Source organism: Peromyscus californicus, unplaced genomic scaffold, assembly GCF_007827085.1.
Source record: "Peromyscus californicus insignis strain IS unplaced genomic scaffold, ASM782708v3 Scaffold_3__1_contigs__length_106647218, whole genome shotgun sequence".
Classification (NCBI taxonomy): Eukaryota; Metazoa; Chordata; class Mammalia; order Rodentia; family Cricetidae; genus Peromyscus; species Peromyscus californicus.
The window spans coordinates 4,438,936-4,454,498 of NW_026294551.1; the positions used below are offsets into that span (position 1 = coordinate 4,438,936).

The following is a 15,563-nucleotide window of genomic DNA, read 5'->3' on the forward strand; positions in this document are numbered from 1 at the left end:
TGTGTTCACCCTTCTAACATCATGAGAAATGAGTATGTATTACCTATTTTGAAGAATTCTAGGCTGGCCCTGGTGGTGTATACCAGAAATCTCAGCACCAGGGAGGCTGAGGCAGGAAGCATGAGTTGAGGCCTACATAGTGAGGCTTTGTCCCTGTGCCCCCTCCCCAAAATAATACACATCGCAGAAAGAGAAAATATATACATTGCAGCTGATTTATTCAGACACTTAGCAGTGCTCCTACATGGAATGGCAAAGATTAGAACACAAATTGAAAGTGAGGTCGCCATCAGTTCCAGACCTTGCCCTCAGTAGGTCACATTAAACCCTACAAAGTACTCCCCTGCTCCCCAGGAGCTTCCCATATTCTTAGAGGCAATCAAAAGTGGCTTGGGGACACTACTGGGACCTTGACAAGGACTACCTTCCCTAGTGCATATCCCGAAGGAAGAGCCTGCACCAGAATCAGGGCTGTTCGGGGCTTTCTGGTACTGCACAGCCCCTAACTTAACAGCCATCCACTGTCCAGTCACGCAAACACAGGTCTGCCCCCTTACGTGGCCAGATATGATTCAGTTCCCACCTATGTTGTCCTCAACAGGGAGTAGGCTGCAGGCAGCCTGTGAGCTGACCCATCCACGCCTGCAGCCAAATCCAGCAGAAGTAGAGATCCAGGCAACCAGGAGGCAGGCCAGGCATGGCCCCAGCTCACCCCAACTGCAGCCAGTCTCAGACATCCTCCTGGTTGTTGCTTTAAAGAGGAAGTACCAGGCCAGCAGGGCAGCAGCCTGTACCAAGACACGGACTGAGATGCGAAGGTCCACCCTGCCTGGAAGCACTCAAGTAAGTAACCCACGTGGTGGCTTGAAAACAAACCTAGACTGTACCCTCCCTTCAGCCCCAAGCCTCTCCCCATCAACCTCCCCTTGGGAGAGGGAACAAAACAGAACCCAGGTGTCAAACTGCAGTGACACCAGGATCTGCCATCTGTTCTCGGGTTTTCTGGCCTCAGTCTCCCTCTCTGTGGCATAGGATGACTGGGGATGGAGAGGTAAGGAAGCGCTCAGGATGCACTCAGGCAGTTCCTAGCACAGACTGGGACTGTCTCAGCTCCTGAGGGTTGGAGTGGTCTGTGCCCCCAGAGCAAGAGCATGCCCTGAGCACCCAGAACCCTGAGGCACCCCAGCAGACTGTGCCATGACTTGAGACACTGCTATCATCTGCCTTTCTCATGTCCAGCTGAAGTAGAAAGAGCACTTCCCCAGCATGCCATCCCTAGGGCACCTTCCTAGTCAGGATTCCAGCAAAGGCCAAGAGTGCTTGAGCCTTCCTTCTCCGCACAGCCCGCCACCTGGGACTCAGATGATCACGGAGTGGGGCATTCCTGGGCGTTGGCTCAGGCTGAGGAACCGGGCAGCTGTGAGCAGGAGGGCACCACTGAGCACCTCCAAGGCACAGGAGCCCCAGGCCAGGGCCAGTGACCAGCCGAAGCTGATGTTCACACTCTGCATGTGCTGCACACCATACAGGCGGGCAGTCTCCACAAATGCCAGGTGTGAGTAGCTGATGTAGATGCTGACCCCTGCCAGGGTCAGGGCACCTGGGGAGAGAGGGACAGCAAGATTGCTCCGTGTGTCACCAGCAGACCCAACTTTAGGTCTCCACTCCCCTGTCACTAATCCTTGGGCAGTGTGTGGGGGAGTGGGCAGATTTATAACTGCCTGCAGCAAAAGCCACAGGTTTGGTCTGGAGAAGCGTGGGAAGCAGAACCTGATGCACTGTACTCTGGGAGAGGTAGGGATATGGTGGGCATGCAAGCACAGCGGAATGGCCACACTCTCAGGATTCCCAGGAGCCAACACAGGTGTCGTCCACCACACCTGCAGCACCCAGCTCCCTGGAATGGTGACCTGTCCCCCAGCCTTAGCCCTCTTACAGCATATCTCCCAGCTGGTCCCTGAAGCCTCGGCTGACAACTCCAGATCCATCTGCCTCTGCTCCTGATATCCTGACTCAGGAGACCCCAGTCCCCCAGCTCCTTTCCCTCTGAGGGCAGGAAAGCTGTGGTCAGCCTCCCCTAGAAGCTGCCTTCTGAGTCTCTGCCTCTACCAGTATCTGTACTTGAAGAAAAATGCCGAGGCTCCATGTCACCATGGAGTTTCCCAGTTAGGATCCCAACCCATTACAGTCGGTAGCTTCCTTCCTGTGCCTTCTTAATTGGATTTTGCACTCAGTCTCCTGGGTCAAGGCTATAGCAGATATTTTGATTACCCTGATTTCATTCTCTAGAGACCTGGGTCTGAACATCTGTCTCATTAGTTTGTGGCTGCGGTTCCCTCTCTCAGGTCCATCCCACTCCTAACAAAGGTCTCCTGAAGAGCCCAGTGTCCCCTGGAGGGAAGCAGGCTTGTCTGGGAGATCTCATCAGTGTAGTCACAGCCATGAGAGTAGGACTGGCCTGAGCAACAGACCAGCACAAACCTGGCCCAGTGTAGAGGCTGCTGGGGACGGACCCCGCAGGGCCACCTACCCACTTTCGATGACTGCTCGCCTAGGGTGGCCGGAGCAGACTGTACCAGAAGCACTCGAGAGGACCTGAGCATCAGTTTCCTTCTGGCTCTGGAAGCCTAGGGTGTCTAACCTGCTGAAGTGGCCCTGAGGAGCCACCAGGGAGCTCTTGGCCTGGTGCTGTGGCTGGTCATAGCCTGGGACTAGGGGAGTAAGAGCCAAGGATAATATGCCCCTGCTTGCCCTGCTCTGTCTCAACCCCTCTCACCTGGAAGGGGAGAGGAGCAGGTGGGGTCAAGTCCCACACCCTTCTTCTTGCACCATCTGCCCACAGAGCTAGTCTTGCAATTACCATGGAGACCCTGAAGTCTCCCAGGCCAAGAAGCTCCACCCTGGTGTTCCTGTGCATCCAGGCCCCAGCCAGAAGCCCTGCCCGTCAGCCAGCTCTAGGGTGTCTCTGCTGGAGGGCGGGGGCTCTCCAGTGTTCAGAGGGGAATAGGGGCCAGGGTAAAGGTAAATGAGAGTCACAGGCCCACTCCCAAGATCTGCAGTTCCAATATCCTCCAAGGGATCTCGACTTACCCCCTAGCAGGAAGTAGCAGCCAGTGAGGAGCAGCAGAGGGACACTCTGGGACAGGGAGCTGAGCAAGCCGCAGACCCAGCCACATACGATGAGGATGAGGCTCAGAGGCAGGACTACCATGACTGTGCGATGCAGCACTGTGGGAAGAGGGTGCTCGGGGCAGGAAGAGGGGCGTGCCTCTAAGGAGCCAGAGATCCTTCATCTGTTCAAGTCACCAGCAGGGTTGAGCAGATGCCCACCTCCGTAAAAACACGAGACCCTTCCAGTGGCCACCCCTTTCTGGTACAGGCTTGCTGAGGCCAGGCTGTGAGAGGCTCTGCCAGTGCCCTCCCCATCCCACCCTCAGGCCTCTCAGGGCAGTAGGTTGTCTATAGCCATCCAACTAGAAAACTGGCCAGTCCAAAAGGGGGATTTGTGGGCCCCATGAGATTTAGTCATGCTCTGAGCTGGTTCACATCCTCAAAGGCAAGGGAAGGCTCCATCGAAAAGGAACTGAGGTATGAGGAGGACAGGGCAGGCTGGTATTCCAGCGTCTGTGGTCAGGGGGCTATGATGGGAACACCCTTAGGGTCCCTGAGGCCTCAGAAGCAGTTTGGTGGGCTGGGGTGAGTGGTTTGGTCCCAGACCTGCCTGAAGGAGAGTCAGAGATAGCACTGCCTCGGGACTCACAGAGAAGATGCTGTATAGAGGGAGAAGCTTCCAAGCTGTCACTGGCAAACGGGTCAACCAGGGGCACACAGCTGTTCTTCCCTGAAAGCCAAGGTACAAATGGGGGCTGGGTAACACAAGTGCCATAGCCTTAGGATCCTATGTAACTCCTGACTGAGCCCTGGCAGCTGGGCCCCAGCCTCCGGGGTTCTTCCTCTGACCTCCATGGAGGCATCTAGACCTGGAGAGGCTGAGGAGGTACAAACCGTCAAGTTTTCAGAAGGACAGAGCAGAGCCATGGTCCACCTGACCTGTTACCTCCCGACAGTGGAACTCTTTCCAGCCAGGCCCCAGCAAAGCTCTTAAGGACTTAAGGAAGCATAGCGCCAGCCCCGCACCACTTCCCACCCATGGCCACGGGCAGCACCCTGTCCTTGACCTTCCTCACACCCTTCCACAGCACGCTGTCACCCAGCAATTTGAGGGGAGACTGTAATGGGGTTGGAACTAAGAGACTCCCTGAGGAGCAGACCAAGATGCCACAGAGGCTCAGGAGGAGGGAGTTATGGGGCAGGAGGGCGGGGATAGAAGTGGGCCAGGTGGGAGGGGAGGGGGACGGGGACGGGGTGGGGGGGAGTGCAGCTCACCTTCGCAGGTGCGCCAGAGCCCAGAATGTGAGGCGAGCTGCTGCGCACCACCGGAGCCGCCAGGGTTCGCCACCTCCAGGATGTACCAGTAGTCGCTGGCGACCGCAGCTGCCAGCAGCGCGAAGCTGAGCAGGGCGCCCAGGGCTGCGCTCAGGAACAAGGCGGCCAGAAGGGCCATACTGGCAAGAGCCAGGCAGCAGCCGGGTAGGGATGCAGGGTCGAGTGGAAAGCAGAGCTACGGATGGCCTGCAGGGGGCGGCAGGGAGCTGGAGACCGGGGGAACTGTAGGCTGGGGACAGTCGGGGTTCGGACAGAACTGACCCAGGCTAATGAAGGCTTAGGCGGTGGGAGAGGTGGAAGACTCAGCAGGAGGGGATGGGAGGGGTGTCGAGGAGCAGGCTGGCTAGGAGGGGCAGGGGCGGGAGAGGCACTGCCCTAGGTTCTTCAGCTACCGCTGCTTTCTTTCCTGCCACCATGACTGGCCAAGTTCACCAAGGGGAAATCTAAGGTCGTGGCAGAGCTGGGGACAGTAAAGCTGGGTTCAAATCCCAATGTTGCCACAAACTGGTAGACACAAGCATGCCCACCCTGTTGTGTGGTGCTGGGAAGAGGACAGAGGTCAGTCCGAGACTGCCCCCAGGAGGATATACAGCAGCAGCCAGTGGCTGGACCACCACACCAATCTCCAATAGCTCCTAGAAGAATGGAGGGGTGTGTGTGGGGGTGGGGTGGGGGGGTTGGTACAGACAGACTCAGGGTGTGACACATCTCAGCTTGGGGTCCTGGTGTTCATCAGTTCTGAGGATCAATGGGATATGCTCCCTGAAGCAGGGGAAAAAAGCATTGTTTCTATGCCAACTTGCTTAAAGGGCACACACTCACAGGGCATTTACAGGGCATACACCTACAGGACATTTACAGAGCATGTACCTACAGGGCACACACTCACAGGACATTTACAGAGCACGTACCTACAGAGCACACACTCACAGGGCATGCACCTATAGGACACTCACCTACAGGGCGCACACTCACAGGGCACACACTCACAGGGCATGCACCCATAGGACACTCACCTACAGGGCACACACTCACAGGGCATGCACCTATAGGACACTCACCTACAGGGCGCACACTCACAGGGCACACACTCACAGGGCATGCACCTATAGGACACTCACCTACAGGACACACTCCTATGGGACACACAAAGACCCCTCAAGGACAGGAGTCGGATGCTAACAGCAGGAGAGGCAAATGCGTGGCAAAGAGGCCTCAGCCAGGCAGCTGAAGCCGGATGGACTGGGTTACATTCTGGAGAATGAGAGGGCCTCTAATCATTGCCTTGGGGTGGACAGAGCCTGCAGACAGGGGCCAGAGGTGGTCTTTCTTGAACACAGGAGCTTTGTGACTCAGGTCGGCCAAGCCTTCACTTCTTGGCTTGAGGAATATAGTCCCGAGATAAAAGCAATCTTAGCAAAGTTATTAAAACAATATTTCAAGTGGAATTCAGACAGTGCACAGAATCCTCCCAGTATTTTGTGGCTGTCCTTTTCCACGTGTACACCCGGCCATCCCTGTCCACATCTGCTGTGTGACAACCCCTGCAGCTGGCACTATCCTGAAGATACCCCTGCTTTGGAGCCAGGTGGCTCAATGATCGGGAAAGACTATAAGAATCCAATGAGTACTCCCAAGAGCTGCAGCCTTCCCAAGGCAGAAGGAAAGAGAGAAAGGAGACTTTCCAGCCCCAAACTCTGATTACAGCCGAGGAATCAGTGTGAATCCTGAAAACTTGAGGTCACCTAGCTGTTATCTCACAAAGTAACAGCAGCAAGAATCAGTCATGCTTTCTATCTGTCAAGTGCTCCTTTTATAGAAAATGTGGATTGCCATGCTGGTCCTCCCTCCCTCCCTCCCTTGAGCCCCCTGCTCCTGAGCTGGTTTGCAAAGGTTCATGCTACTGCTATAGCTCAAGCAGGTCTAGTGCAGCTGGTAGGGTGGACAACAGCCACGCCCGAGGCCACTGCTACCCTGCGGGAAGTGACCGCAACAGGCGTCCACACCATCTCTGCAGTAATTCCCTAAAGCTGAAGGGCCGGAAGATGGCCTGCTGAGCAGCCCATACCCACTTCATTTTCAACCCTGAGTCTGTGCGGCAGAAGCCACCAATTAGATTGCCTTCTAGGCAGCAGGCACTGGTCCCTGAGGGGTGGCTCTAATGAATTCTACCAGCGTGCTTCCCCAGTAGGACCCAAAAGACACCAAGCCCAGTATGAAGAGGTGCTGCTTTAGAACGATGTTGTCATTACACGACGTTGTCATTACACGTTGTCTCATCAAATGTGTAAGCCATATTAGGCAGGCTGTGTGCCTACCTCTGGCTGCCAGGGACTCTTCAAAGCCAGCATAATCCATCATCACAGAAGTCAAAGACAGGTGGGCTTCTGGGGGAAGTCAGTACAATTTTGAGTAATGAAAAGGCTGTATGCAAGGCTCTTTTCTTTAACTAGGTCACATTTGCAGCTGGAACAGGAGTCGGTTTCTAGTGGAAGCCATCTGGCTGATGAGCCTCCTGCTCCAGGCTAACTCTGGCTATTGCCTCTAGCCTGAGTTTGGGGAAGCAGTTGGAACTGTCAGTTAAATTACCCCCCAGCAGCTGGGCATCAGCTATTCGACAGCTCATTTTACTGAGCCTGGCAAACATCCTCCCACAGAAGATGAACCTCAAATTACTGTCCAACAGGCCCAGTCATCTACCCAGCATGCAAGATGAAGCTGGCTGAGTCCAGCAGATGCAGGGCTCTCCAGAGTTGGAGGGCATAGGCCAGAAACACACAGCTTTTCATCTTACTTGAACAAACAAGGCTGCAGCCAATCCTCTGTTCACACATGCTAAGGAAGCACTCAGCTGGATTCATTAAGAGATGTGACCATGACTAGGGGCAGTAACTGGAATAGCAGGTGGTCCCAAACCAAGCGGAACCCACAGTGTTTGAGGCTCCACTTGCTGAGCGGGCCTCAGAAATCATAAAGAGCAGAGGAGTTGGAGGAGCTAGAGGAGAGCAGGGCCATCAGCATGGGTGTGAGAGGTGAGGACCTGTGTCTAGACAGTTGCCCAGGGAGCCTGCCACCAGCCAGGGCTTTGTGTGAGAAAGATGTTTCTAGCACCATGTCCCCCGACTCTTCCACCAGACTGTACTTGCAGTGAGCAGAATGCACACCTCACTCCTGCCCTGTGCACCTGCCTATGCTGGTCCAGCTGTTAGCTTCTGACAGGGGCTTGGATGACAGATGTTGCCACCCAGGGTGCTCCGGCACACTTGCCCAAGGCTCTTGTTGGCCTTTTACCTTCTTGAAAGCAAGTAGACATTCTGTAAACTGACTTCAGGAGATGGGGTCCTGGGTGCAGTACCAGGAGTTCAGATGCACTCAAACTAATGTCACCACTTTGGTGACTAAGAGGCAAACAGTCCTTTGGGGGCTGAGACTGTTTGATCTCTCCCTGGTGAAAGCTGACAAGCCCCAGACTGAGCCAGTGGGCAGGAAACCATTTTTGCCTGTGTGAGACAGGAAGGTCCTCAGTATCATGACTGGGGTGGAGCTGGCCAGCTGCCAGGCTGGCCTCTGCACAGATGTCCCATCTTGGTGCTTGCCCGTGGTCTCGATGAGCTCTCACACCCATGCTGTCAGTTCTGCTCTCCTCTAACTCCTCTGCTCTTTCTGATTTCTGTGTGGTAAGGTGGGAAGAGAGACAGAGACCCAGCTTGTAATGTTGCACAGAGCTATCCTAAACCCTCAGGGGGGCCACCAGAATGTCTTAGGTGGTTCTGGAGATAGTCAGGCCCCAAATGTTCAGAGCAACTCCTGAGATGGCTGCCCAGGAGCCATCTAAGTGAACACAGATACGCACACCATTGCAGTGGAGGACTCAGTGGCCTGAATCCTTTACAAATGACTCAGCCTGAGCCTGGGCCTTGCTGGGCTGCTGCAGAACCAAAGGCTAGTACTGAGATGGCCGGTTTGGTTTGCCAGTGCTCTTCCTGAAGTTAAGCTGCAGCCTGGGTCATTCAGAGCTGCTGGAAGCCTGTGCAGGCCACCTGGGCTGTCATTTCTAACACTGCTTTATGCCCTCCTGGGTTCTGAAGGTCTTAGTGACTTCCTGTGCTGATCTTCCTGGAGTCAGTGAGGCTGGGAACCCAGACAGGGACGGAGCAGACCCAGACTCTGGCGAAAGATGCTTGAGCCTCAGTTTACCAGCATGGTCTGCATGGAATATACACAGCTGTGAAATCTGTACCCCAGTCTGCCCTAATTCTACCATTTCAGTCACAGTGGGGTGTGCTTTTCCCATATGCTTGGAGAGGGGTCACATAACCATGTGTTTGAGCAGGGTGTCATATGGTCCAGGTAGATCTCAAACTCCCTATGTATTGCTTAGGATAACCTTGAACTCCTGATCCTTCAGCCTCCACTTCCAAAGTGCTGGGACTACCAGGGTCTGTCACCTCACCTGGGGTCTCAGTTTATCTTGCTGTGTGATAAACTGTCCTGATAAAAGCACTTGAAGGGAGGAGTGTCCTGTGGATCACAGTAGAAGGTGCAGTCCATCATGATGGGGAGTCAGGACACTGAACAATGATGAATGCTGATGCTCAGCTCTCCATTTATATAGCCCAGGATCCCGCATCAATTAATGTGATCAAAATAATCTCCCAAAGGCCCATCTCCTAGGTGATTCTAGACCTGCCACGCTGACACACTATCACACCTGCCTTGCAGATGTTCCATTAGGAAAAGGAAATCCTGTCCGTGTGAGTCAGGCTGGACTCCCAGTGCCTTTTTACTACTGTTCAAGTCTGCAGCTTGTGCTGGGATTGAAGCTCAAACACCCCCGAACTTATGACCTCCTAACATAAGACAAACGCCTGTGTGCAGCAGCACACGTCATGTCTCAGTGCTGCTGGGCAGGGGCAGCAGGACTGAGCTCAGCCCTGTCCTAAAAACAAAACAAAACAAAACAAAACCAACCATTTCCCCAAGACAGGAAGAGCTGGCCGTCCACTTTTCAAGTATTTTATTCCATTCCCCTGTAGTAGCAGACTCACACCGGAGGCCAGACGAATCGCCAGCACCACACAGAACCACAGCTACAGTGCACAGGACGCGTCAGCTACCAGTATGGAAACATGAAGACCAGAAACACCTGCACGACCCCCCACCCCTCAGGGCCTGCCCCCGGACACTGCCCTCCTCACCCACTCCTGTCCTCACCGCCTCAGTCCAGGTCACCACACAGCAAAGCCAGAAAATGAAGAGGTAGGCACACAGGCTGAGCCACTTCCAAGCGAAAACGAAAATAATATTTGACATCCAGTTTCAAAATACCGTTATTTCTTTCTCTAAGACACTGCTAAGAGGCCCGGGCTGGGAAAGCTAGGACACACGGCTTAAATGTGCATGTCGTTCAGGTTCAGGTCGCCCCAGCAGAAGAAGCCAGCTGCTCAATGGAGTGGCGGACGGTCTTGGCCGTTTCTTCGAATTCTTTCTGCTTGCTGTTGGTCTCCTTTGCCTGGAATAGTGAATGGACACATTGGGGCTAGGTGTGGCCTAGAAGGAGGGGCCTGCCTATTGAGAGTGAGGCCCTCGTCCATTACCAGCGTGACAAAGTAACTACAACAATTATTAAAAGCAAAGTTATTGTTTGTGTATAGCTTGGAATTGAACCTAGGGCCTTATGCATAATAAGCAAATACCCCAACTTCCTTTTTTTTTTTTCTTTTCTTAGAAATAGGGACTCGGGGCTGGAGAGATGGCTCAGCAGTTAAGAACACTGGCTGTTTTTCCAGAGGTCCTGAGTTCAATTCCCAGCAACCACATGGTGGCTCAAAACCATCTCTAATGAGATCTGGCGATCTTCTGGCCTGCAGGTAGAACACTGTATACATAATAAATAAATCTTTAAAAAAGAAAAAAGAAATAGGGACTCATGTCACCCAGAATAGCCTTTAACTTATAATCCCCTCCAGCCAACCAAATTAGTTGAGATGGCATCCTAGGACTGTACCCTATGCCACCAAGCCAGGATTAAAGAGAACTTAAGGTTTTTTGGGTTTTTTTTGGTTTTTCAAGACAGGATTTCTCTGTGTAGTTTTGGTGTCTGTCCTGGAGCTCTCTCTGTAGACCAGGCTGGCCTTGAACTCACTGAGATCCGCCTGGCTCTGCCTCTCCCTAGTGCTGGGATTAAAGGCGTGTGCCACCACCACTGCCACCGCCGCCCGGCCTGCAAACTTAATTTAAAAATACTAAATTGACAAGAAAAAGCCCCTGGGGGCTAGAGAGATGGCTCAATGGTTAAGGGCACTGGCTGCTCTTCCAGAGGTCCTGAGTTCAATTCCTAGCAACCACATGGTGGCTCATACCCATCTGTAATGAGATCTGGTGTCCTCTTCTGGCCTGCAGGAACACATAATATAAATAAATAAATGGCAGTGCACGCCTTTAATCCCAGCACTTGGGAGACAGAGGCAGGGTATCTCTGAGTTTGAGGCCAGCCTGGTCTACAGGGAGTGTCCCAGTTCAGCCAGGGCTACATGGTGAAGTCTTATCTCAAAAAAAAGTTGAGTGTGGAGAGATGTTCCCAAGTTAGGATCACCGGGTGGTATGTCTTTCCTTCTGAGTGCCTTTCTCTTGACTCTGTGCCCAAACTTGTATTAAATATCTTTATTAAAACCAACTGTGCTTCAAAAAAAAAAAATCAGTAACAAAAAGAATAGCATGTGATAGGAGCTTTGAGCAGCAAGGCCCACACGCCCTCTCTCACCATCCCGAGTCTGAGCATGCTCCGATCCAACGCCTGCTTCAGTCCTCCTCTCCTCCTGACAGCAAACTGTCATCCTCAGTGTCTAGTATCACAGTTATTTCGTAACAACCTCCACCAAGGAACAGAGCTTACAGCGGAAGAGAAACTTTGGTAACCACGACAGCAGGTCCTAGCCTCTGCCTTGCAGCACAGAGCTACGTAGGGCCAGGGCCAGCTGGAAGTCAGCCTTCGAGCATCAGGGACAGAGCGGCGCATCTGGCTCCTTCTCAGTGTTTTGCCAGTAAATCCCTCCCAGAATCTTCCCCTAAAAGGTTGCCAAGTGCAACACGTAAGAACACAGGCTACCTGGTTAAATGTGAACTTCAGCTAAGCAGTGAATAACCCACACAAAATGTGGGGTGTTGACATGGACAGACGACGTTTACTATGAGCTCTGGCCTCTGGCCAACCTAACTCTTCATGCTTGGCTGCATGGGAGTCACCTCCTTGTGGACTCATGATGCCACCTGCCTTCCCAACTAATTCCATGTGAATGGACAAGAGGCAAAGTTCAAAGTTCAGCTGGACCTCTGCTTCTTCCCCTCTCAGCCATCACTCTACTACATGGTCCCAAACCTCTACCTACACTGCTGCCATCCCAGGAGGACCCGCCTGTGTCAAGAGCTTCCCACAATGGTTGCCACCCAGGTGAGGTGATTCTACTCACCCCCACCCTCACCCCCACCATTTCCTGAGGGGACAGATCTTCTGACTGCACAACACCAAAACCACACTCCAGGTCAGTTCTGTCTGTCTCTAACTTCACACGCCCCCCAGGGTTGAGAGCACATCCTGGGGCAGATCCTCCAGGGCTCTGGGGGGCCGGGTTTGCTCTCAGTCCTTATTCTCAGTTATACATACAATTTTGTTCTTGGCTCTTTCTTTGTCCAGTTTCAAAAATTCACTGAGGGTTAGTTCTTCAAACTGCTTCTTGACAGTAAGGAAGGCACACCCAGGCGAGTGCTTCTTATGCTCCTCTCTAGAAAAATCAATAAACCAACACGTCAAAAGAGCCAGTGGCTGCTCATCACTGGCAGCCCATCTCTCCTCACCACAGCTGCCCTGGGCACACCCTGCTGGGCATCAAGAGCAAGGCATTAGGTCCACAATGTACCCCAGCAACCCCCCCCCCACAGCCTAGCTCCCTCTGCTGCGTCTTCCTCAAGGCTAGACTATTTTTCTGGAGTCCTTTTTTTTTTTTTTTTTTTTTTTTTTTGGTTTTTCGAGACAGGGTTTCTCTGTGTAGCTTTTGCGCCTTTCCTGGATCTCGCTCTGTAGACCAGGCTGGCCTCGAACTCACAAAGATCCGCCTGGCTCTGCCTCCCGAGTGTGGGATTAAAGGCGTGCGCCACCACTGCCCAGCCTTTTTCTGGAGTCCTTTAGCATCACTAGGGAAGGTTGTGTGATTTAAACTCAGAAGAGTTGGAGAGATGGCTCAGTGGTGAATAGCACTGGATGGTCTCCCAGGACCTGGGTTTGGATCCCAGCATCTGAAGGGACTCTGGCCGGCTTGGGCTGGCAAACACGGCTCTGGCAGGTCTTGCCCTTCTCTGCCATCCCCTCTGCCTTGCTAAAAACCATTAGATTGCATTCCTAAAGCTAGCTACCAAGGTCTAGTCCCTTATTTGGCCACTTCCTCCTCCTGAGGCTGACTACCAACGTCCAGCTATCAAAACCCACTTTGGCTCACCTAATTAACATGTCCAATCAAAATTAAACACCTCACTCTAACACAGCGTTTCCCCTTTTACCTTTATAAAGGCTGTTTGCCTAGGCGTCACATCTGTCTCCTTTGTCCCCCCAGGACAAATCCCCCTGCCCCTTCCCCTTCGATGACTATCTCCTTTACCACATCCCAGCCCATTCTAACAGACCTCCCCTTCGTCTCCTCCTAAAAATGACACCTTCAAGGTCATTTGCTGCTGTTTTCTGCCTGAGTCAGAAAGCAGCAACTCTAACTTTTCTTCCCCACTTAATAAAGGAGCTCTCTGTGAAAACAGGTGTTTGGGTGTAGTTTGTGCTTAATCCGGGCTGTGTGGGAGTCCCCTTCAGCACCCACAGGGCGGCTCCCACCATCTGTAACTCCAGTTCCAGGGGATTTGATGTCCTCTGAAGGTACCAGGCATGCACATGGTACACAGATATACATGCAGGTGAAACATCCATACACAGAAATTTAAAAATAAAATAAACTCAGAGGAATTGCACGTCAAATCCTTTTAAAATCTGGGCCACCAAAATGGCTCAGGTGAGGATGTTTGCTGCCAAACCTGCTCACCTGAGTTCAATCCCAGGGATCCACACAGCAGGAAAGAAGTGACTCCCCGAAGTTGTCCTGACACCCACACTCAAACATACACAAAATAAAACATAAATAATAATAACATAAAAAAAAATCTATAGCTAGAGATGTGATAGTGGTTAGGAGTCCTTGCTGCTCTTCCACAGAACTTGACTTCAGTTCCCAGCACCCACATCAGGAATCTCCCAACTGACTGTAACTCCAGCTCCTAGGGATCTGACACCTACACCAAAGGCAGAAATGAAGACTCACATGTGCACACTCACCAAAAACAAACAAACGAATCTTAAAAAACTCTCAGGCAGGCCAGGCGTTGGTGGCATAGGCCTTTAATCCCAGCATGCAGGTAGAGGCATGCAAATCTCTGAGTTTGAGGCCAGCCTGGTCTATAGAGGGAGTCCCTGGACAACCAGAGCTACATAGAGAAACCCACCTCAAAAAGCAAAAATCAAAACAAATACCTCAGGCAAAACCATGCGAGTTGGCAGCACTAGGGAAACTGAGGAAGAAATTGAGAATTCAAGACCAGTCTGAGCTATATAACAGGTTCAAGGACAGCCTGGAACACATACCAAGTTAGGAAGGCCATGCTTTTCTACTAACTGCAAATGGTTTTTCCCAACTCCAGTTCAACCCAAAAGGCTCCCAATAGAACTAGGGCACCAGAAAACCCACTGAGAGTAGCCTGCAGGGACTTACATGGGGTTGTCATCGGGTTCCCAGCCTTCCAACTCCTTAAAGCAGAAAAAACACTGGGCCAAGTCAGGCTCATTCTCGGTAGGGCAGTGGATGAAGCCAGCTTCCGCCATCTGAAAATGACAGCACAGCTCGTGAGCAGAATCAACAGTCTAGTTTTTGTTTGTTTGTGACAGGGTTTCTCCGTGTAGTTTTGGTGCCTGTCCTGGATCTCACTCTGTAGACCAGGCTGGCCTCCAACTCACAGAGATCCGCCTGGCTCTGCCTCGGGAGTGCTGGAATTAAAGGCGTGCACCTTATCGTTCCCAGAAGTCGAGAGCTGGGGCGATCAGTCGGGGACAATGGAAAGAGGCCGTGTCTACCGGGCCTAACAACAGTGGGGCTAACAGCCTTAGTGGTTCAGGCAGAAGGCTGGGGAGAAGTGGGGTGGCCTCGTCGAGAACAAAGCAGGCTTTTCATGTCCTGGGCCGAGCAAAGCAGCTTAGCTAACAGTGCGAAGGGGGTTGGGGGGGGTTCTGATCCCGGGCCCAACCACTAATACACAGGCCCGGAGCAGTCGCTCTAAAGCTGGGGCGGAAATGTCTGCGTGTGGGCGCTGAAGTCCGAGCAGGGGCGGGCTCACCCGCTCTGGGGTGCAGGAGCAGCCCTCCAGGAACGGCCAGTTCTTGAAGGTGGAGATACGGTGGTCCATGAGATACAGCTGCCAGGTTGCGGGGAGAGCCGGAGCCTCCATGACGCTGCCGCCAAGACGCCTGGGAGCGTGATTCAAAACCCGCGGGCGGCGCCGTGCCCTAGAGCATGCCGGGAGCGCCCCGCCTCCGCATCTGAAGCCACGCCCCCTGGCAAGTCTTGAGCCGCCTTCTGGGTGCGGACGGCGCTAGGCGAGCCGGGAAAGCCCCGCCCCATAGCATCGGCGCGTGGCCTTCTGGGAGTGGCCGGCGCGGAGCGTGCTGGGAGTTGTGTCCTCTGCGGCGGTGCCTCCTTGCCGTTGTGTCTGGGAACAGATAGCCGCAGCTCTTCAGCTGCCTCCCAGAAGACGCAGGAGTGGCTGAGGATAGCGGGTTGGCCCTAAGGGCGCCTCTGTTAAGCCTCTCGGCTGCAAGTGCCCATTTGCTCTGCGGGCTCTTCTTCCTGCAGCCGACTTTCCTGCTTCAGGGTTTGCAGGCTCTGGCTAGCTGGATACATCTGCAGCCCCCACCCAGCTTATATCGGAACGGAAGTGCTTCGATTCCACTCACACGCTGGTTGGGGACACTCTTAGGAAGACAGGGAGACCCTCCTCCCTGCAGCCGCCATCCTTCCTGTAGACACCGTGGG

The 15,563-nt window shown here is 53.2% G+C and overlaps 2 protein-coding genes across 3 annotated transcripts; both read right to left on the reverse strand.

Annotated features, from left to right (window-relative positions):
* Positions 1-199: 199 nt before the first annotated feature.
* Positions 200-9,331, reverse strand: Tmem235 (transmembrane protein 235). Its single transcript, XM_052757260.1, has 4 exons — positions 4,387-9,331; positions 3,761-3,841; positions 3,091-3,228; positions 200-1,600 (listed from the first exon to the last, which is right to left on the reverse strand). Exons 1-4 carry the CDS (start codon positions 4,562-4,564, stop codon positions 1,359-1,361), a joined length of 639 nt encoding a protein of 212 aa, XP_052613220.1. The 5' UTR covers positions 4,565-9,331; the 3' UTR covers positions 200-1,358.
* Positions 9,332-9,446: 115 nt separating this feature from the next.
* Birc5 (baculoviral IAP repeat containing 5) lies at positions 9,447-15,151 on the reverse strand. Of its 2 annotated transcripts, XM_052757261.1 has the most exons (5): positions 14,869-15,151; positions 14,250-14,359; positions 12,110-12,227; positions 10,809-10,842; positions 9,854-9,958 (listed from the first exon to the last, which is right to left on the reverse strand). In XM_052757261.1, exons 1-5 carry the CDS (start codon positions 14,977-14,979, stop codon positions 9,891-9,893), a joined length of 441 nt encoding a protein of 146 aa, XP_052613221.1. In that variant the 5' UTR covers positions 14,980-15,151; the 3' UTR covers positions 9,854-9,890. The 2 variants fall into 2 exon arrangements, with proteins under 2 accessions (XP_052613222.1, XP_052613221.1); XM_052757262.1 differs by lacking the exon at positions 10,809-10,842 and having other exon boundaries at positions 9,447-9,958; positions 14,869-15,076.
* Positions 15,152-15,563: the final 412 nt, after the last annotated feature.